This window comes from Dendrobium catenatum, unplaced genomic scaffold (genome assembly GCF_001605985.2).
Source record: "Dendrobium catenatum unplaced genomic scaffold, ASM160598v2 fragScaff_scaffold_914, whole genome shotgun sequence".
In the NCBI taxonomy this organism is placed as follows: Eukaryota; Viridiplantae; Streptophyta; class Magnoliopsida; order Asparagales; family Orchidaceae; genus Dendrobium; species Dendrobium catenatum.
In genome coordinates this window covers 90,061-113,809 of record NW_021319376.1, presented here as the reverse complement: position 1 = coordinate 113,809, position 23,749 = coordinate 90,061, and the positions used below count along the sequence as shown (strand labels likewise).

Sequence of the window (23,749 nt, the reverse complement as noted above, 5' to 3'; positions counted from 1 at the left end):
GGTAATTGGAAGGAAGCAATGGATTCTTTACTTTTGCAATCAAATCAATTAAAGTGTCTTTCCACTCTTTCCTCATACAACCATTAGTAAAAAAACTATTGACAACATTCCATAAATCTTTCCAAACTATATTCCAATAGTATTTATAGAAAGAGGAAGTAAGACCATCAATACCTGGGGAACGATTGTTCCCTTGCTAGAAGATTGATTTCTTAAGCTCCATCACCGAGAAACCTAAGATAAGAACCTGGATATCCTCATCATTCAACTTCTGGTGATCCAAAATTTCGGGCCAACCTGAGAGTTGACAGCTTCTATTCTTCCATTTTGATTCAAAATGTTGAATAAAAACCTTTTCAATTTCCTCTTCTTCAATTTGCATCATATTGTAAGCATCTTTAATTTGGTTCACTCTATTACCATTCCTTCTAGCCGTTGCAAAGTTATGAAACAACTTGGAATTATAGTCACCTTCCTCAAGCCACCTAGCTTTAGCTCTTTGATTCTACCATGTAGATAACCTCTTCAAGGTTACATAAGTTCATGAATTTTGCTTCTAAGTAAAATCAGGTCTTGAGCTGACCAATCATTCCCCATAGCTTCTTTAGATTGAAGTTCCAAAATTTCTATCTTCAGCTGAACTTTAAGTTCATTTAGATATTTGCATTTGCTTTTACTCCAAAAAGAAAAGAGCTTTCAATGTTCTGTTAATCTTCCTTTGTAGAACCATACTTTCCTCCCCAAAGTCATTCTTCATCCAAGAGTGATAAACAATGCTTCTAGCCGCTGGATACATCCTCCAAGTATCTTCAAATCTAATGATTTTAGACTTTACACGCTTCTTATCATTGACCTTGAAGGTAATAGGACTATGATCTGAAGCCACCCTAGCAAGATGCCTAGTAGCAGCCGAAGGAAGCAATTTCAAAGCAGTAGAATTCAACAGACATCTGTCTAGCCTCTCCCAAATCCTAGATGTCCCTTCCTTATTATTACATCATGTATACCTTGGACCAATAATCCCCACATCATGAAAGTCACAACTAGTCATAAAACCCTTCATATCTCTAGGTCCTTTGGTAAAAAGGAATCTTTTACCACCTCTTTCCTCATCTCTATTAAGCACACAATTAAAATCTCCCCCAATGAATGAAGGATTAGAACTCACCATACATTTATCCAACAAGCTCCAAAGAGTTTCACGCTCCTTGAAACATCTACTACCATACACAGTAGCAATCCTCCAAGATCCCATTCTAGGGATAGATAAATCTCCCACAATCACCTGAGAAGAAGTATCAGTAATCACAAAGTTCCCAATCTTCATATTCCATAACACTAAGATGCCACCAGAAAGACCTACTGCAGGAAAATGATAGAAATCCCATTTCTTACCAATAAGAACGTCAACATCCTTCCTATTGATAATACTCATCTTAGTCTCCATAAGGGCAATGAAAAAAACAACATGATCTTTAACCACCTCTTTCAAATACAGAGCAGCTTCCCTCTTCCTAGCCCCTCTGCAGTTCCAAAATAAAAGTGAAGACATTTAAACAAAGGTAGGGGAACTTACCCCAATAAGGGACACCATTCGTCCATCTCTTTTCTTCTTCTTTATTTTTTGATCCACCGGCCCCAAGGATTTCAACTCCTTGGCCAGTTTGACTCTAGCAGAACCATTCAAGCTGGGTTTTATTTCATTCACAGCATCAGTACTCATTCCTTCCTTTCTCTTAATCAGCAACTTAACGGAATCTTCCTGCTCCTCATGACAAACTATGTCATTGTCTTCATTTAAAATCGAAAAAGAATTATTCAAACAAATTCTTGCTTTGCAGTTTTCTGCCACTACACCTTTGTCTACATTAGTTCCTGGAACTGAATTTTCCTCCATATGTGCATTGTTTTCTTTTCCATTGGCATCCTGCTCTTGCAAAACTTTGTTCTGATCATTCTTTCCAAAGTTATCCTTCACATTGTTCTTACTAGAGTTGTTATTTCTATATCCATCCACACCTTTAAAAACACGTTTGTTTTTAAACTGGACATGAATCCAAGGCCCATACTCTTCATTGGTCACTGCTGTTTTAATTCCTCCATCCGTTTTCCTTACTTCACCAATAACTTCTTCAGAATTTCCCATAGCCTGATTCTTAATACCCAGAACCACCTTCTCCGGACATGTTTTCAATTCATGCCCCGCATGACCACAATGATAACAGAGTAAATTTATCTTCTCATATTCAACCCGTTGGAAGAATCTTCCGGCAAGACCATCAATCCAGACACCATTTGGGAGCTTCTTTTCCAAGTCAATCTTGACACAGATGCGGGCGAACTCTCTCTTTCCCCACCGAAATGTATTTCCATCTAAATACAACGGTGTGCCAAACCGAGAAGCAATTCTCGCAAGACTATCCTCATCCCAACAGAACAGAGGTAAGCACGGGAGTCTGATCCACACCGGAGCTGAAATCCATTTAAACGAATACGGATCAAATGCCGGTGACTATCTATCCATACCAACAATGCATCCATTGACATACCAGGGTCCACCATTTAAAACTTCATCCACCGCCTCACAAGTTTTGAAGGAGCAGAGGATCCAGTTCATACTGATTGAAGTCATGTGAAATCCGCCAAATTTGTTCCATTGTTTTCTCAGATCAAAACTACAAACAGAATAAGGAACATTACCTCCAAGGACTTTGATTACAATCGAATTTTTCAGCACTTCTGAATTTTTGGCTTCTATCACTGGATTGAGCTTCACCACAATACCATCATCAGAGAGTTCAACTTGCTCATTTTTAAAATCAATTCTAATATGCTTTGGCTTGGACCAGACTCCAATTACCTCACCAACATCGCCTTGTTCATTACAATTCAAAGTTTCATTCAGTAATTCCTTATCAGATATGTTTCCTTCTCCAGAAATTCCGTCATTCTTGGGGTTGAGATCAACATCATCCTGAATAGGACGAGACTGGTTCATCCAAGAAAAAATATTAACCTTTAAGACAGTATTCTTTATCTCCGATGATTCAAGATTATCAAGAATACAATTCTTATCATATCCTATTCTTTCCGCAACAATCCATCCCGATAAACCTTCATTCAAGATCTTCTTGCCTTTAGCTTCAATCACCGTTGGCCAAATCACCGATCGCGATCCTTATCTGATCACCAACCTACTTCTACCTCTACCACCCAAACGAAGAGGACTGGAATGACGCGGACTTTCCATGACATCGGCCAAGAATGCCGATGAGCTACCGACGACGGCACCACCAGCCGGAAACAAAACAGCGAGAGAAACAAATTCAAAATGAAAAAGGGGTTTTCTCTCTCTAGAAACCCGGACTCTCTCTCTCTCTCTAATCCGAAGGTTATTCAATCCCCCCCCCCCCCTGTTCTCTATGTGATTCAAGAAGAACAAAAACCAGTTTAGGTTCTTTGCCTCACCGAGGTCGGTGGAAAGGAGTTTGTGAAGGCTTCTCCATATTTTTGTGAGTGCAAAAGGAGAGTCACTGTGTTTTAGTGCAATACCTAGAGGAGAGGCTCCGGGGAGTGGATATTGGTTAAGCTGATCGAACCATTATAAAATATAGTGTGTTCATTCTGTGTTATTCCTGCACTTTATTTTCTGCATTTTAATTTTTGTGATTGATTGTGTTCATTTTCAAATATTCAAAATGGTTTTTACTTTGTGTTTAAGAATTTTTAAAATTACCAATTTATCCCATCTCTTGGTTAGCCTCGGGCTAGTTCATAAGGGCTTAACAATCATAACAAACTTTCATCAAGGAGCACCACTTACCTCATAAGCTTATCACAGTCTCTCCAATAAAATTAGTTCAACACATCCTCCCCACATTATTCTGCCAACCCACAATCCTTTACCACTTTTGGAGAACTTAGATCAATATCATTTTATTGAAGTCTCTTTAGACAAAATAAGAGATATATTGTTATATCTTATTTAGGAGGAATTCTCTTTTAGGGAATTAAATCAATTTACTCCACGATACAACTTCCAAGAATCATCACCTTTAATAAATGAAATTCTCTATCATCCTATTCTACTGGAATTCATGTTGTCCACTATTTAATCCATATGATAGATCATCTAATCCCTACAAGCGTATTGATCTTTTCAGGACCATCATGCATACTTGACAAACTTTTAATGCATTTATCTCTCAGGTCTTCCTTGATAGTCTCAACAGCCAAGCTTACACGTTGTTTTACTCTCTGTTATAATACTATCCATAACCTCACCTACCTTGTCAGACCTTTTGTTAAACAATTCATCATTAATCAAAGAATTATCAAGGATAATTTTCATCTTTCTGGGATTCCTCAAAATGTAGTAGAAACATTAAAAGTTCAGCTCAAAAGATTTTCCTCTAAAGAACATTAAAATTTAGGAGTGAATAAATAATTATTAAGAGGTGTTTTCTGGAGGTCTTTGACCATGACCATTTTACTCATCCTTGATGGAAGAAATTGTTTGCTCAAACCCTGATTTGATACATTCGGTCGATGCTCAAATAATTTTAGATGAAGCCTTAAATCTACATAGAAAGAAATTTGAGCAACACTCATCCAAACAAAAAAATTTACAAAAAATTGATTAACCTATACAAAGAAGAACGTAGGAGAAGTTAAAAAAATTATTCTCACCAAATTCATCCAAAGTCACCTAACTACAGTCATTTAACCAAATCAAGGACTAAAATTATAATGAAGATTCAAAATTTTAAACAACTCAAATAGTCAAAGCCCCTAAGAAAACCAATCAAAGAAGTTTAGTCTGAATACTATAACTTACAGCATTTAAAAGAATACTCAACTCAAAAATTCTTTCTATTAAAGGATGAGATTGAACCTTTGATTCACTAAGGATATTTAAGTCATTATATATAAACATGACTTATAGAGCATCAACATCATAATAAGGGAGATCAAAAGAAGCATGGCAAAGAAATTAAATTATTGACATTATTGAATAAGAGTACTATAATATTTAATGTTATTTAAAGCATCCAACTTTTTAGATTTTTAAAATTATATATCTTTTAAGCATGTTTTCTTAAAAATATTAATGAAAATTAATATAAATAATATTGTATATAATAATAATCCTAGGAAGGCATGCCCCTGAGGAAGCCTTGAAAGAAAGTTAATAGTGAATAAGGTCCTCACTAGAATGACCCTATGAGGAAAGTGGCAGACAAGGTCTCGACTCACGAACCCATAAATGCATGCCCATGAGGTATCCACGAAGGAAATTTAGTAGTGAAGAAGGTCCTCATTAGAAAACACCACATGAGGATATGTGGTGTCTATGGTCTCAACTCACAACCCCAAGACGGCATGCTCATAAGGTAGCCTCGAAGGGAAGCAAGTAGTGGATAATATCCTCACTAGAAATACTCTATGAGAGAAATTTGTTGATAGCGTCACCACTCATTCAAAAGCCTCAAAAGTTAAAAACTACATAAGGTTTAGAATTATTTAAAGACTTTAGAATATATATTAATTACTGTTAAGAAAAAATAAAAAAGTATAAAAAAATAAAAAAACTGGAGCACTGTAGAACTGTCGATAAAAAAAAAATAAATTTAATTTTATTTTATATATATACATATAAAGAAACCAGATATAATATTAAACAGAAAAAAAAAGTTATTAAGAAAACGGATATAATATTAAAGCGGAAAATAACATTTTATTAATAAACCGGATATAATATTAAACCGGAATTTTTTTTTTTTAAATTCAAATAGTAGTGCGGAATACCGATTTCTATTGAAATCAGATAATGAAGTTTCCATTTCTTTTTAAACCGGATAATTAAAAAAAAATTATTTGCTCTTTTTTTTTAAAAAAATTTTTCGTTGATATCCTCCTTAAACTAAACCTTAAACTAATTTAAACTTAAAATCTAATCATTTTTATAAATTGGCCCCAACTAACCATACAACTAAATTTATTTGATGACCGACAACAGCACTCGTTTAATAAAGAGTAATGTCCTGAAAATAAAATAGAAAATTTATATTTCATATTTATCTTTGACATATAGAAAATTTGTGTGTTTTAAACATTTACTCGCTTCCTATTATTCATTATTACAATTTTTTTATCCCCATTTATTTTTCTTCTTTTATGCGTGGGTGGGCCGATAGTTAGGCATGTGCTTTGCTAACTTCCTTTCTTCACCTTCCGGTCTTTCCCTAGCTACCAATCAATTCCACTTCCCCACTTCTCCACAAGCAGACTCCGCACCATAAAATCCTCGCCATTCTTCTTCCTTCCCAGCCGAAGCTACTCACTAAGAATACAAAATGGCCACCAAAACCAGCCCGCCTACTGCAAGAGTAGAGATCCTCGCAAACAGCGGCCTCTGCTCTATCCCCACCGAATTCGTCCGCACAGAGTCTGAACGCAAAGATATCGTAGACGCCCTCAACATCGTAATGAGACTAACAATATGAATCATCTGATTTTTAATCACAATTTAGAAAGCAGTGTTATGAATCGAAATTTTTGCAGGGGGCCATTGGGCATGGGATCCCAATTGTGGATCTTGGCGGGGTCTCGTCGGAGGAAGGGCGGTGGCGGTGCGTGGAGGAAGTGAAGGCAGCGGCGACAGAGTGGGGTGTGATGCTGGTTGTGAACCATGGCGTGCAGGACGAGATCATCGAGCGGCTGCAAGCGTCAGGGAGGGGGTTCTTTGACTTGCCGGTGGAGGAGAAGGAGAAGTATGCTAATGACCAGTCAAGCGGGCAGATACAGGGCTATGGAAGTAAGCTTGCGAATAATGCAAATGGTAAACTAGAGTGGCAAGATTACTTTTTTCACCTTGTCTACCCGAAGGAGAAGGCGGATCTCGCCATCTGGCCTACAGAGCCTGCGGACTACATGTAAGCAAATAGAACTATCGACTACGTGTTTTCTTTCTATGTTAATACGAGAAGTATTCTAATTCTTATAAGGCCTGCATTTTGCCTCTCATTTTATTCGGTACGTGCTTCAGTTTGATTTTAAGGGCGGATTTGCGATGCCGTCTGGATTGCTTTATGTTTTAAGATGCAATCATGTAACTGTTTGGGGTAATGCTTTTTAAGGTGTGGTAAAATTTTCACGTCCACATCTTACTTTTGGCAACCAAATAGAAGTCCCTCTGTTTAGGGAACAATTATTAGATCAGATCACCTGACGTAATTCTACATCCAGACGTCAATAATATGTCGCCACATGTTCTTATTCTTTACCGCGTGGCCCAACGACCCGACCCAGACCCGGACCCGGTATTGCTATGTATGGCTGATTTGTGCAAACCGGGGTATTGCTAGATATTGCTAGGTATTGCTCGGCAATAACGAGAAATATCATTCTGTCAAGATCAATACCTAGCAATACCGAGCAATTCCCTGATTTTGCTAGGTATTGCTCGGTATTGCTAGGTATTACTCGGTATTGCTCGGTATTGGTCTTGAAAGAGCAGTATTTATCATTATTGCCAAGTAATACCTAGCAATACCTAGCAATACACGAACATAGCAATACCGGGTTCCGGTCCATGTCGCGTTGTCGGGCCGCGCGGTAAAGAGTAAGAGCACATGGCGACATGTTATTGGCGTCCGGATGTAGAGCTACGTCAGGTGTCCTGACCAAATAAAAGTTCTCGTTTAGGCGCGTTCCGCAATTCTGATATGACAAATGGCGTAAATACCCTTCGTCTACTTGGGCGATATCATGTTGAAATTTTATCCCCCTTGTTCCAAAACAATTCCAAATTTCTTACCTCCGTCTTCACTCCTTCAGCCCTTCATCAAGCTTCACTTTAGAACAATCAGGCGAACAATATCATAGTACCGAACACCTCAAAAAACATAAACCTCCTTTGCATGCCAATCACCACCATCATCGTTGCCACAGCACCACCGAGCTGAGATAAAGGTATGCACTAAGGATGCCCAGGTTTAGTGACATGTCGTAGTAAACCATGCCGATGCCAAAGCTCACCACCATAATTGCTGACAGCTAGGGGTGTCAAAATGGGTCGACCAGTCGGGTTCGGGTCAAACCCGACATGACCCGGGTCTAAATGGGTCAACCCAAACCCGACTCGATTTTACAAAAGGGACGGGATTTCTAACCAGTACTCGGCCCATGTGGGTTGCCGGGTTGACCTGACCCAACACGTTTACAAAATGTCGGGTGATGGTTGCGCCAGCGTGCGAGGACAGCTAGCGGTTGTGATGTCTTTGACATCCGGCGAGGCCAGCGCCAGCGTGCGAGCAGTTCAGGGCGAGGTCGAAGCTAGGTGAGACTGGGTGAGACCGCGGTCTTGCGGCGTCCTGGCGAGGCCAGTGCTAGTGGCCAGCGTGCGACCGGATTGCGGGAGAGGACCGCGACTTTCGGGCGAGGCCAGCGCTAGCCTGCGAGCGGACAAGAGGGCTTGACGTGGGTCCGGGTTAAAACCGGCTTGTCGTGGGTCAAAACCAGGTTGATCTTGGGTTGACGGGTCAACCCGAACCATACACAATTTTTAAACGGGTTGAAATCTCGAACCCGAATCCTACCATACACAATTTTTAAACGGGTTGAAATCTCGAACCCGAACCCGACCATACACAACTTTATTAAAATACTTATGCGAAGTCTATTTTGGATGCATCACATTAGAATGTTTTAAAACGACTTAGATTTCTTTTGGGGTAGCTTCCATATTATTTTCTTAAGCAACTTTTTAGTACAAAGTTATCTTGAACTATGAAATTTTATACTAAAAAGCTTATTTGGAAAGCATAAATAAAATTGTCCCAAACAAAATTTTAGTCTACGCTTAGACAAACGCTGCCTAAGGCCATATTAAAGACCCCTCTTGAGACATTTCATCAAGTCTCACAGTAAAATTAGGCTATGCTGGCTTCTAGAATTCTGCAAAATAAACTTACCAACTCACAAGATTATTTGTAGTTCATTAAAAGCAACTCATCCATAATCAAGAGAAGTTTATCAAATTGAAGAAATCGCCAACTCATCTTTAGCATTGTGATAAAAGTTCTTTTAAATCTTGATATATGTTACGCAACCAAATTTTTAATCTTCTTTGGCGATTTCTTCAAATTATCATATCAAATTTGGTTGTCTAGACATATATTACCCCTCATGAGACATTTTTATGCTAATCTATTTGTATTTCTTTTAATGTTGAACCTCGCCTAAATTTATAAATAAGGAGTCAGATGATCATTTAAACACATCCTTCATGGTAATCAGTATGTTCTTTTTGGCATATAAAAAAAATAAGATTCTTGGATTTTTTTTTTCATCAAATCTTTTTTTTTTTTGTTCTCTTTTATCTCTCTTTTTTTCTCTTTTAGGCTCAAACTTTTCATATTGGTAATGTTCTAGTGTCATCCTTAGATAAATTTTTAACCAACTTATTAAAAGTTATAATTGGACTAGAAGATAGTGAGGATAAGTAGTCAAGCCATGACATGTCCTAATTAAAAAAAATACCAATAGTTCAAACAATATTATTTTGTAACTATTAGAATACTCACTACAGGAAAACAGCTCATTTCCGGCAGAATTTTCACCGGAAATAAATTCGTCACTAATTCCGACGGCTTTTCCGGTGGATTACCGACGATTTTTTCCAGCGCTTTTCTGACGGATTTTTTTTTTCATTTTCCGACGAATTTATTTCCAACGGAATTTCCGACCAATATTAATTTTTTTTCTAAAAAATTGATATAATAAATATTTATAATTAATTATTTCATTAAATTAAGTTAAATAATTTAATAACTTATTATGAAATAAAATTATTTAAATATGATATTTTAAATGAAATTTATTAAATAATAATTAATAATTCATTATTAAAATAAATAAATTTAAATATTATTAAATTAAATTTATTAAATAAATTATATTAATAATTAATTGTTAAATTAAATTAATAAATTAGTCCGCTAGAAATATTTCCGGCGAACCATTTTGCGTCGGTATAACTTTTCTGATGCGCGTTATACCATCGGAAACAAATCCGCCGGAAATACTAATTTTCGACGGATTTTGAGCATTTTCCAACGAATTTTATCCGCCGGTAACATGCGATTTTTCTGTAGTGACTCAATCAAATGAAAAAAAAATGTTTAACTAGACAGATTTATGGAATTTTTTTTGTAATTTTTATTTTTGGTCGTCACTCTAGTAAGATTCTATAAACTGCCATATTTCCTAAGTTAATGTATCCTTAGAAACCTCTCCTTTAGTTTAGCGTTCAATTAAACTTATCTCTAACAAGAAAGTACTAAATCACCTCTTCATTTGTCAAGCCATGGAGCACCAACTTCAACCATCCAATGCATTTTCTATTCAAACAACTGAAGTCCATCACTTTCCCAATATTAAAATCCTCTAACTTAATTCTTATTCTAGAAATCCAAATCCACTCAATAGACTATGTCACCTACTTTTAGTGAGCAACTTCTCTTCTATTTTTAATCTCACTATGGAGTACCACATTACACATTTAGTATGTGAAAGACAATTTATGATGCAACTGAGTGAGAAAGGTTGCCACAACCTCAACATTAATTTGCAAAATTTACCCTTTTTTTGTTTCACTCATTAAATTCATGGATGTGATTTATAAAAATAATACTTATATTGCCCAATACTAATGTTTGTTAGTTTTTATGCCCGAGATATAACAAAGTGTTGCATGTTCTATAAGAATCATATGCATGATATAAAGGAATGCAAAATTTTTCATTAAAAGGTTGAAAAATTGGCTCGTTTTGAAATAAAATGATTGATCCTTGTTTATCTAAAGATACATCCCAAAATGGCACAATGGAAGAGCAATAAAATGTGTATGTGTTCTAACACAATCAATCCACATTCTACGAGTTATACCATAGTATCTAAAAATGGGTGGACAAAAAGTATATAGTTAAGCAACAGTGAAAGGACTTTGATTGGGGTTTTTGCTTCTTATTACAACTTCATCAAGACATTATGTTGAGATTTTTGTGATTACCTTCACATATAAAGAATGAATAATAAATAATAATCCATATAATGATGTGATTAACGACATGATGACATTAATTAATTTTTGAATTGGTGGCATTCTTTTTGGCACAAAAAAGTTCTACAAAAATTATCTTTAAAAGATATTTTATCTAAAGGCATATTACAATTTCAAGTTGGTTTCTATTACTATGTATTTTATGATTACTTTAGTGAATGCAAGAAAACTAAATGAATAATTACACTGTCGTAAACATTGGAAAATGGTGGTCGATAATTGGCTATAATTAATGACAATTGTATAGTCTACTTCTTGATAAATATTTATATTGTTATATCTTATTCTATACTCCTCAACACTTTCAAAGAAGTAATAATTGCAACCAACCATGTCATAGTTAATTTCCTTATATCATCGTTATTAATAAATTTTCTCGTTATCCTAATATGTTACATGAAAATAGTGGGGTATGTCTTAAACAAGGTGTTACAACTCAATGTTTTAAGAGGAGTTAGACTCAAGGCCCCTGAAGCAATTACAAAATTTTGTTATGTCTAAAGATAACCTAACTCATACCTTTTTTAATAAGTTCATCCTTTTATCCAAAGTCTAAACCTAAACTTAATTACCATTCGATCTAATGTTGAAGTATTTGTTTTATTTATTATAGAAATGCCCAAAGTTTATATTAATATTACTTATTACATAATAAATAGTGATAAGCTTATATATCTGGTTGACAAAGCAAATAAATAATTAAGGCACAACTACCAACTTCATCATAGAAGAACAATGCCTAAAAAGGATTCAAATGTAGTAATGGTGCAAAAGTTGAATAAGAAGTGAATAATATATGTGGATTTTCCAAACATGAGTTTGGTATGTACCAAGTACAACTAACTACCTTCTATTATGAATAAAAACAATTGTTATTTGGTAATTTGTTGTCTATTAATAAGTTTTCTTAAAGTCCACTCATGTTTTCGTCAAATAAAAATGTATTATTCCTATTGTGATAAGATAACTTTCACAACTGGAAGTGGATTGTGTTTTAATTTCATATCATACGGACTTCAAGAAAATTAGGTGACTTATCAAGGGATAATGGATTGCATGTTTACAACTCAAAATGCTAAAAAAAAAAAAAAAATTATGTTAGCAACATGCTCAATAAAAGTAAAACTCCTAATTTTTTTTTTTAATTTCTAGGTTTATTGTGACTTTAATAAGCATAATGTGTTTCTCTTTCTTCTAACATACCTATTTAGAATAGGGTAAGAAAAATTTTAGGATTATTACTCACTCTTGAAGGAATTAAGATGAACATAGATAAATTGAAGAAAATTATAGATATGCCTCCTCTAAAGAGGCCTAAAATTCTTCATTAGTAAGTAGTAGGTCTTGATCCTTCAAAATTTTAAGAAGTTCAATATACTCATAATATATTTCATAATATGATAAAGTGTTTACTAAATAAGAACACTTCTCTTCATCGCCTGTTCATATAAGTTCACAACCTATTAACGTTGTTCAAAACTATTTGGTATCCAAACCATAAACCATCTCATAATACATAATGTTATTCTTAATTATGAAGGAACCCAATTTCACATCCACTATTGCAAAGTCATCATGGCTCTTGAATAAAGGAACAACCAAATGAGAATATAAAAGTTGATAGAAAATGAAAGCTATAAAATGCATAAAATAAACTCTTTAACTCTAAATACAATACGTGTTGAATCGTATTCTCTGTGTATTGGATGATGTTAGGTGATATTTCAAGAAATATATAGATTGAGAGCCTATAGTTGAAGATGATGATGTAAGAATATAAGAGAAAGAGATATATATGAGGTGGATCTAGACAAAATTTATATTATCTAGGTCATGAGATGCACAAAAATAATAGAAGCGAGGGCTCTATGCTATAAAGCTTGAGCTAAGAATGGGACAATGACATAATATCTTTATTTTCTTTTGTCCTTTTCCACAATTTTTATTTTATTGTGCCTCTTCTATTTATAGGGCTTGGAGATTCACAATGGATATCTATGGGAGACCGTAGCTACCACATCAATCTTTAATGTAGCTCATTCATCTATGCCATTTAAAGTGGCAATCATCATTAGAGAGGATGCAAGTAGGATGAAATCATTCATTAAGTCGCTATCTGAAGGAAACCAATTAGATGTCACCCTTTTGATGTAAGAGGGGGCGAATAACGTATTGAAGTAGTCCAAATATTATGCGGCATAGAGCAGGGAGCTAGTCTGAGGTCACCCCGTTGAGGTGAGAGACAATATTAGCTTGATTATTAATGTGTCTTGTATGTGAGACTTAACTTTGGTCGGGATGAATGAAGATTTTTCTAACTGAGAGTGGAATTTCTTAGGTCTCCCTCATTAGGGAGGGTGACTGCCTTGAAGATGTGGCCAAAACTAGTTTGCTAGGCTCTAGTTTTAAGCTAGAGGAGAGGATTCTCCTTTTGCTCGACCTAAATGTAACCTGTAAGAACTTGCAAATGGTTACTGCACATATAGTCATTGGTGTACATTTAGTTCTCTTATTTTTTCGACCCTTTGGACCTTGGATGTCAAAAAGGTTAGATAAATAAATAAAAAAAATCGGAGAAGGGAGCATGAGTAAATGCAAATTTCTAAGAGTAGTGGCTTCACTAAATGATTATATGGTAGCCATATGGGGTCGCATAAACTCAATAGAATCTAAGTGGAGCTCGATGCTTAGTTAGGCCAAGCAAAGGGGTTTCACCAAGGTGCTCAATGCATAATTGTTTGCATCCGAGTGGGCAAGGTGATAAAATTTTAATTGAGTTTTTTTAGGAAAATTTAATGTAAACTTTTGAATTTGAACTTCATAATCAAAAGCAACATTATGAATGGTATACTATCCCGAAGGGTTAAAAGGGGATTTTATTCTCTAATAGATTCATATTATGAAATCATAAATTATACACACACTACTTTAATTAAATTTAAGAAGGAATTACATGTGACCCGACGTATCAAATTATTATTCAATCATATATTTGACTATAATAGTTAGGATAGTTCATCATCAATTAGCATAATCATATCATCATAGTGAACTACATATGGCTCTATGTAGTCAAAATGATGTTCAATTACATATCTAACTACAATAACTTAGATATATTATCATTAATTTCATATCTAAATGTCCCAATAAGAAATGATTTATCTCTCCTAGTAATGAAAATTCCAGTTGTTATTAAATACTAGAATATGGCCATAATGATTTTCTTTGATTTTAACTTTCCAAAAAGAATAATTTTCCCTCATCCTATTTAGTAGCTAAAATAGAATGGGGTTTATTTTATTTGGGGTCTTAACTTTCCCAAAAAATCAAGCATTTATAGTTAATTAAATCATATGAAGATTAGGCTTCCTACGAATATTTTCGATTAGAATAATGATAAAAAAATTTATTTGGATTTTTAAGGAGTGATATCACTACAGAAAATCACCTATTATCGATGACATTTTTCGACGGTAATTGATTTTTTTTGGCTGTTTTGGAATTTACGAGCGGCAATTTTTTCGTCGATAAAACTTGTAAAAGAAAAAAAATTTCGATGGTATTTTTCGGCTGCAAATATTTTTGGCAATTTTCCTCATAAAAAGGAAGCCGAAAAATAAAGAAAAATTAATTAAAAAATGATGCTACCCGCCTGCCCAGCTACACGCCTGCGGTGCCCGCCCTGCCCGGTTGGCCTCCCGAGCTTCCGTGTTGCCTGCCCAAGCTCCCACGCTCCCTGCCTCGACACGCGACTTGCCCTGGATTCGAATTGAGTCCAAAATTTTTTTTAAGTCCCAACCATTTTGTTGGAAGCGAAATGCAATAAAATGTTTATTATAATATATTTAAACTATAAGTATATGAAAATAATAAATAAAAATAAGTTAGCAACCACATAGATATAAGTTTGATTTAGATTGCTAATTTAGATTAACCCAATTGATTTGTTAAATAATTTATAGGCTAGTTATTTAAGTTAAATGGCAATTCTTTTTGTTTACACTAGGGCCATGAGATTTATTTCACTCACCTTGGGGATAACATAATAGTCTTGCAGGCCCGGGTTATCTAGTAATTAACTTATTTTAGGATTAATCCTATTATAATTTAATTATTGATTATCTTGTTTTAATTAATTAAGTTTATTTATTCTCTTTTCATGCTTGAGATTTTGATGAATTTATTGAGTTCTTCTAATTATTATCCTTATATGTACTTGACTTTTAGTTGACTTTTTTATTTGTATTTGATGAATTAGTATCTAGTTATGAGGTAATACTTGCTTTGGCAAGGAGAATACAAGTGCCACTTGTAGGATTCTCATCATCACCCCAAAGCAAAAAACACCTTGAGGTAATATATCTAGCCAAAAAGATTCATTTTAAAGCAATCAATGAGAAATGAAAGGCCATGAGATGGAAAGAATCTTCAACGATTCAATAATAAGCATATGTGGTCTAACATGAAAAAAGAAAATACCAATTGAATATATCTTATTGCTCCACTAAAAAAAACATCAAGAAGTGAAGATTTTACCAACATGAAAAATAGTAATCACACAATTAGTAGAGTACAAATTCTAAGAGATAACCAAATATAAGTGAGCAACCACATAGCACCAAATCTAAGACAACAACTAAAACAAACAACTTAATGCAATGAACAACATAATAGGATAGCCAAAAATGCCAAGCAGGCAGGAAAAAAAACCAACAAATAATTGCCAAAGTTCAGCAAAATAATCCCAATTAGCAGAAGCACGAAGGGGTAAATAAAATAAATATATGAAGCACAAAAGCTAGTAATATAGGTTAACCAATTTAGTTGGCAAAGTAGATTGATTGGTCCATCTTTTGCTCTTCATTCTAATGGCAATTTGATTTCTCAATAATAACACGATAATTAGGGATATCAACTCTAAAAATACAATTATTCCTTTCTTGCCAAATGTAGTAAACCATAACATACACACTTAAAATAAAGAATTTTTGTGTTACTTTGCAGTTAATGTTTTCTAAATAAAGAAGAAGTTGGTGTAAGGTGATCCCTGATAACCTACAACGAGCTGTGAGGCTAGCAGGAAGGAGAGCCAAACATATATGGAAATGAGAAAATGAATATTATTCTATATGCACTATTGTGTACATAGATGTTAATATATATTGAGTTGCCATGAGTGCTATTGCAGCTTTAACCATTACAGCTGGCAAAAAATGTACTTTCTTGCTTATGCTTTAACATGCCACTACAAACTGATAACAAGGAGGTGTTATCAGTTTGAGAATGAGGTAGTTAAATCTAGAGATGGTTAAAGCTTTTGTAAAGAGCTCGGCTAATTGTTCCTTTTGACTGTATGTGGTGAAGTTGAATAGTTTTGTTATTTATACATTCTCTAATAAAGTGACAGTCGATCTCTATATGCTTCGTTCGATCATGGTAGACAGGGTTGTTGGCGAGAGCAATGGTGGAAGTGTTGTCACAGTATAGGGTTGTAGCTTAATGTTGAGGTCAGTCTAGTTCTTGGAGCATTCAAAATAGCCATATGATTTCGGTTGTGGTAGTGGCTAGAGCACGATATTCCGCTTTCGTTGAAGAACAAGCAATGGAGCTCTATTTTTTTGCACTCCAGGAGATCATGGTTGATCCTATGAACATGCAGTAGCTGATGGTCGACTTTCGATCTGATTGATCTCCTGCTCAACCTGTGTTAGTGTAGGCATAAAGTGTTAGAGAAGCGGTAGGGTTGAGATGTAGCCCATAGTGTATGGTTCCTCAAATGTAGCGTATAATATGTTTGAGCTATACAAAATGTAGATCAGTAGGTTAATGTAGATGTTGATTGGCTTTGTTGATAGCGCTTGTGATGTCTGGACGAGTGATGGTAAGTACTAAAGTGCTCCAACTAGTTGACGGTAGAGTTTTGGATTGGAGAATGGTGGAGAGTCAGTTTGCTGTGTGGTTTTGAGTTGGGTTGGTGTGGAGATTGCTTTATTGTTGAGCATCCCGGCACGTTGGAGGATTGTGCCTGCGTATTATTCTTGATGTAGGAGGAATCCAGTTGAGGTGCGTTCAGCTGTAATACCCAAGAATTGCTTCAGATTATCGAGGTTGCGCATGTTGAACCTGTTATGCAGTGCTTTGAGGAGTGTATCTATTACACTGATGTCATTGCCTGTTAAGATAATGTCATCGACATAGACTAGAAAATACATATTAGAACCTTTTTTTATAGATTAGAAGAGAGGGATCAAAATTACTTTTAGTGAAACCCTGTTCATGTAAAAAATATGTTAAGGAGTCAAACCACTATATTGGGGCTTGCTTAAGCCCATAGAGTGCTTTGTTGAGTTTGCAAAAAAGTGTGGGATGGTTTGTATATGAATATCCAAGAGGTTGCTTCATATAAACAATGTCAGTAAGCTTGCCATGTAAGAAAGCATTTGAAACATCTAATTGACAAATATTCCAATTATGATGAAGCACAAGAAGTAGAAGAACACATAGAGTGGAGATTTTTGCAATAGGGCTAAATTTTTCAGTGTAATTCAGGCCAAATTCTTGATTATATCCTAAGGCTACAAGGCGTGCTTTGTATCGAGCGACAGTTCCATTGAAATTGAATTTTGTGTGATTCGTCCACTTACATCCAAGTGGATTGGATGTCATGCGAGAGGGAACGAGCTCCCACGTACCTTGAGATTGCAAGGCTTGAAATTCTTAGGACATGGCCTTTCTACAATATTCAAACTTGGATGCTTGAGTGTAATTTGTTGGATCGGGTGTGGAGATTTGGTGAGTGAGATCAAATATTTTTTTTGGTTTTAAGTGTCCTGTGTGCAATCTTGTAACCATGTGATGGTGAGGTTGTGTAGTGGTAGGTGCTGGTGTGGCCAAAGTAGTAGGAGAAAAAGACGTGGTCTGTGTTGAGGCCAGAGCAGATTGAGTGGGATGAGATTGTGGAGTCATGGGTGGCTGAGTGGTGAGAATAAGTTTTGGAGTAGAGATGGTGGGCACGAGAACAAGCAGAAAGGGAGGGAGATCATGATTGAAATATGGTGGTTTTGAGTCAAAGGTAGTGCTTGGGAGCTTCGTATAGGGAAAGATACTTTCATTGAACACCACATACCTTGATGTATATATATGAATTGCAGAGATATTGAGGCAGCGATATCCTTTTTGTGCTTGAGCGTACCCGAGGAAGACACATGGGGTAGATAGAGGTGATAATTTGGAGTTGGAATATGGTTTAAGCCATGGGTAGCACAAACAACTAAGTATGCGAAGATGAGTATAGTTTGGTTGTTTGTTGTATAATTGATAGAAAGGAGAATTATTATGTAAGGCAGTAGTGGAAAGGTGGTTGATTAAGTAAATGGCTGTGTGAAGTGCTTCAACCCATAAGGAAGAGGGTGCGTTTGAGTGAATAAGAAGACTTCTGATTGTTTCAAGGATATGTCTATTTTTCCTTTCAGCGACCCCGTTTTGAGCGGTAGTATAAGGACATGTATATTTATGGCTAATTCCCCAGTGAGTGCAGTAGGATTTGAATGTATTATTGAGGTACTCACCTTCGTCATCGATACGAATGTTACAAATATTATGATGAAATTGGCATTTGATAAATTTATGAAAGTTGATAAAAGATTGTGTTACTTCTGATTTGTGAATGAGTGGATAGGCCCAGCTGTATTTAGTAAATTCATCAATAAAAGTCACAAAGTAACGACAACCTTGCATAGAAGTATGCAGGGATGGACCCCATACATCGGAGTATACAAGTTCAAAAGGTGTTGTAGTATTAGAAGTAGAGGATATAAAGGGTTTGCTTTTGGCAACATTACAGGTATTAAAAAAATTATGTAAAGAATTGGTACATATGTTAGAATGAGATCGAGTTAAGGCGTGGACGGTGGAGTGGACGGGATGACCAAGATGACTATTCCAGAGATCTGGGATTTGTTGAACCAAAAGAAGTGCAAGATCAAAAGTCGGGTTGGTGTGAGGAATGCTATAGAGTCCGTTATGGCATGTGCCTTGAAGAAGAAAACGCTTGGTCGTCAAATCCTTGATTTGGTAACCATAATGAGAAAAGGATATAACGCAATTGTTGTTAGAAGCTAATTTGTGTACATATAGTATGTTGAAAGAAAGATTTGGTACATGATGAAGTTTATGAAGATAGAGTGTACCTGATGTTGTGGGAAGAATACCATTACATGTATTTTGAATGGGTAGGTGTGGCCATTGCCAGGAACCACCTGTGAGGATTTGGTGTATGGTTCAGAGTTGCTAATTTGAGTTGCATATGAGGTTAGGTGAACTGAAGCGCCGCTGTCCAGAAACCAGTTAGTCTGGTGTGGATTCTCCGGCGAACTAAACAGAGCCGTCATTTGTGTGTTTTTTGTGTATGTTGGGTCTGCACGATACCAATAGTGAATTGTCGATTGGCCATATTTGTTGTAGATTTGGGAGGTGATGTTGTGATTTGAAGTTTTATCTCCGCATCCTGGTTGCTGCTGTGATCGTCTACCGCGAGTTCCACGGTTGTTGTGGAACTGTCCTCTTCCTCTAGCTCTGGAGGCAATGAGAGCAAGGTTGTTGTATGTTAAATGGAGAGACTGAAGATCCTTGGAAGCATTTTGGATGATAATTAGTTCCTCCCTGCATACTAGGCTGTATAAGTCATCAAGATTTAACGGTTGGAGGTTTATGCAGATAGCTATCTTGAATGACTGGTAGGAAGAAGGTAATCTGTTTAGTCTGTATAGTATTACATTTTCGGAGTCAATCATGCTGCCTGCTGCTGTGGTCACATCAACTTTTGATTTGATGTCAAGAAGGAATTGAGTCATGGGTTTGTCGCCTTTGGACACATGATGTAGATCATTTTTTAATTGAATAATATGGGAACGTGTGGTCGATTGAAGGCAGAGAGATAAGGTTGTCCAGATAGTGGGTGGAGGATAAAACGTAGGGGAGGATTGATGGGGAAATTGTAGAGAAAAGTGCAGTAGATAGGTGTTGATCAATTAAGAACCAGGATTCTTGCGTTGAGGATGCAGCGGAGGAGGATGATCCGCTAAGAAGGGCAAATTTCGGTGGACAAGGCATTGATCTATCAAGAAACCCTTTGAAACCATTAGCATGAAAGATTTTCTCCATGTGAGATCGCTAGATTTGGTAGTTATCTATGGTTAGAGGAGTTGTGACAAGGTTCTTGATGTTGCATATTAGAAATTTGAGTTGGGGCAGTATTGTGATTGGGGGAGATTGAAGGTTTGAATCGATTGTATTCAGAGAGGTTGCAGATCCTTCCATTGAAGAAGAAGAAGAATGAGCGAATCGAGATAGAAGGCCGGAAGAAGACGAGTGAAGGAGAGGAGAGAAAGAAAAAAAAAAATCAAACCTTAGTGGTTTGCTCTGATACCATGATAACCTGTAATGAGCTATGAGGCTAGCAGGAAGGAGAGCCGAACATATATGGAAATGTAAAAATGAATATTATTCTATATGCACTATTGTGTATAGAGATGTTAATATATATAGAGTTGCCAGTAGTGCCATTGCATTTTTTAACATTACAGCTGGCAAGAAATGTACTTTCTTGCTTATGCTTTAACAATCCCAATGTGAAAAAAAAAAAAAAAATTCTCAAAGGGGATAGAGTTCATTAAGATGTGCAAAGAAAACTCGCAATCAAATAATAAATGAGAATGACTCTCGTTGAAGAGAGAACACAACACACAAGTCTCATTAACAAAAATTTCTCTCTTGCATAAAACATCCGATGTTTTCAAACCATCATTCATAACTTTCCAAACCAAAAAGGCATAGTTAATAGATTAACCTTTAATCCAAATGTATTTGAACCAAGAAACTTTGGACAAATCATGGTAACTATTGTAATAAACATGAATGTTCATTGTCATGGATCTTAACTTTGCGGATTTCATTGGAAATGTGGTTGTGAATATCACGAGGGAGAATCCTATCCCCATCATCAATAAAATTAGATACTAGAATAGTTAAGGAGAAGTGAAATTATTTAATAATAGTTATACCAAATTTCACAACAGAGAAGCGGTGAAATCATGGGTCCCAAAAGAGGAAGTGCCCAGAATTCTGGGTAATCCTTAAATCAATCATTTCTCTCATTTTGTAGCAGGCGTTATGCAGAAGTTTTCAAAAGTTACTTCAATTTATTCTTGCTAATATAAATCCATATAAGCTTCCGTTCGTTTGGGTATATCAAGGCAAATATAAAGCTAGAAGTTGGACAAAAAGGCTATGAATAGTAATAGTAATATATATCTCACCTAGAGAAAATTATAATTAAATCTTCTCCTCAAAAAGTGATTAGGTGTGACTCAAATTTCTCATTAATGTAGGGGTGTCAAAATGAATTTTTGGGTCAAGTTTGAATCAAACTCGAAATTTACCCGCTCTTAATATAACTGACCAGAACACGGCCCATTAATTTATCTAAAAATGTTAAAATCTCAGGCCCAAATCACCCCGCTACCAACCTTGCTCGACTTGTTGACCTGAAATGAAAGATTTGAATTTCACCTTCATTAATGAAGACGGGTAATGAGTGCTCGCTTGTTGAGAAGATAAGCATCTCTTTCCCCCATTTCCTGAGCTTCTTTGGCCAAATCCCATAAATTCATTTAATGGAAGTGACACGAAGTCACATTCCTCCTGTTCAATGTCAAGAGAACTCGATGATGACCTTCTTCGCCTCATTCAATGCTTCTTCACTAGTTCTCCACCAGTCAACAACGACGCACAATGGGAGCTTGCTCGATATATGTGACAGTCCCATTTTGCGTGCTTCTTCGGCCAAATCCCGTAAATCCACCTGATCCCAGTCAACATCAGGTAAATTTTGGCTTGACAGGTAGTCTATTGAGTGGATTTGGATTTCTAAGAATAAAGAATCAAGTTAGAGGATTTTAATATTGGGAAAGTGTTACATGGACATTTTGGACCGGAAACCCAGGCTGTATTGCCTATGTTCGTGTATTGCTTTGAATAGAAAATGCATTGGATGTTTGAAGTTGGGTGCTCCATGGCCTTGACAAATTATGAAGAAGGTGATTTAGTACTTTCTTTGTCAGACGGATAAGTTTTAATGAAAACTAAGAGTGACGACTAACATAAAAATTTCCTTAAACAAATTCCATTTAAATCTGTCGTGTTAACATTGTTTTTTTTATTTGATTGAGTCCACTAGGAAAAATCAATCTGTTACCCAGAAATTCTCTTGGAAAATGGCTCAAAACTCTGTCGAAACAATAGTATTGTCGGCGTGAGGGGAAGGAATTTTTTTTCCACAGTTAACACACCGCGTCGGAACAAAGTATTTACACGACCAAAAATTTGTGTATGGTCGATTCAGCCGCGTTCGAGATTTCAACCCGTTTAAAAATGTGTCATGGTTCAGGTGACCCGATTCAACCGGAGCATCAACCCGGTTTCTGACCCAACGACAAGCCGTTATTAAACCCGACAACCCACGTCAGAGCATACCTTGCCCGCCAAATCTGCAAGTCCCGCGCATGAGCGCACGGCGACTGCCGATAGGCACGTCCGCCGATTCCGTCGCGCTAGGACGCACAGCCCTGCCAAGACGCACGAAGGTCGCTCACCCGAAGTCTCACCTAGCTCGACTTCGCCCTACGAAACTCGATCGCACTGCTGGCGCTGGCCTCAGCCGGGATGTCAGACCCTTGGACAAAGACATCACATAACGCTAGCTGTCCTCGCACGCGTGGGTGGCGCAACCATCACTCGACATATTATCTAAACGTGTTTGGGTCAGGTCAAACCCGCCAACCCCAGGGGCCGAGCACTGTTACGAATCCCGTCCCTTTCGATAAATCGAGTCGGTGTTTGGTGTTGGACCATTTAGACGCCGGTCATGTCCGGGCATTCTGACCCTGAACCCGACTGGCCGACGCCATTTTGACACACCCCTAGCTTGTCAGCAATTATGGTGGCTGAGCTTTGGCATCCGTCTGGAATTACTAACGACATTGTACACTAAACCTCGGGATCCTTGAGTGCCATACCTTTTATCTCAGGCTCGATGGTGCGCATGCTGTGGCACAGATTGATAGGCTGGTGATAGTGCATGCATCAAGGAGGTTTCTGATTCATGTGTTTGAGTGTGTTCCAAGCTACTATGATTTTGCTTCACGCCTGATGTCTTTCTAAAGCTAGTTGCAGAAGGAGCATGAAGAGTTGAAGACGGTAGGGTAAGAAAATTTGTGAAATTGTTTTGTGGAACAACGGGGGATAAAATCTTCAACATGATATCGCCACGAGGAGACACGAAGCGTATTTTATGCCCATTTGTCCAACGGGACTGCAGAACGCGCACACACGATAACTTTTATTGGTCAGACACCTGACTGTAGCTCTACATGCGGACGCCAATAACATGTTCGCCATGTGCTCTTACTTCTTTAACGCGCGGCCCGACACGCGACATGGACGGAACCCGGTATTTGTATTTGTTTTCGGGTTTTTTTTTTTAATTTGCTAGTTTTTTGGCTTCGGCGGTTAAAAGGATGCTCGCATATTGCTTAGGTATTACTGGCAATAAGATAAAACCCC

At 36.6% G+C, this 23,749-nt stretch overlaps 2 protein-coding genes across 2 annotated transcripts in view; one reads left to right on the top strand and one right to left on the bottom strand.

The window, feature by feature from the left end:
* Positions 1–673: 673 nt before the first annotated feature.
* On the bottom strand, positions 674–2,998 carry LOC110103722. Its single transcript, XM_028697343.1, has 4 exons — positions 2,527–2,998; positions 1,638–2,472; positions 1,008–1,523; positions 674–899 (listed from the first exon to the last, which is right to left on the bottom strand). Exons 1-4 carry the CDS (start codon positions 2,996–2,998, stop codon positions 674–676), a joined length of 2,049 nt encoding a protein of 682 aa, XP_028553176.1.
* Positions 2,999–6,324: 3,326 nt separating this feature from the next.
* The window catches only part of LOC110103723 (leucoanthocyanidin dioxygenase), a 24,982-nt gene continuing 7,557 nt past the window's right edge, over positions 6,325–23,749 (top strand). The window contains exons 1-2 of the mRNA XM_020832531.2: positions 6,325–6,485; positions 6,565–6,935. Of these exons, the coding sequence (XP_020688190.2) occupies positions 6,357–6,485; positions 6,565–6,935 (500 nt within the window). The 5' untranslated portion in view covers positions 6,325–6,356. The remainder of the gene's footprint in view (positions 6,486–6,564; positions 6,936–23,749) is intronic.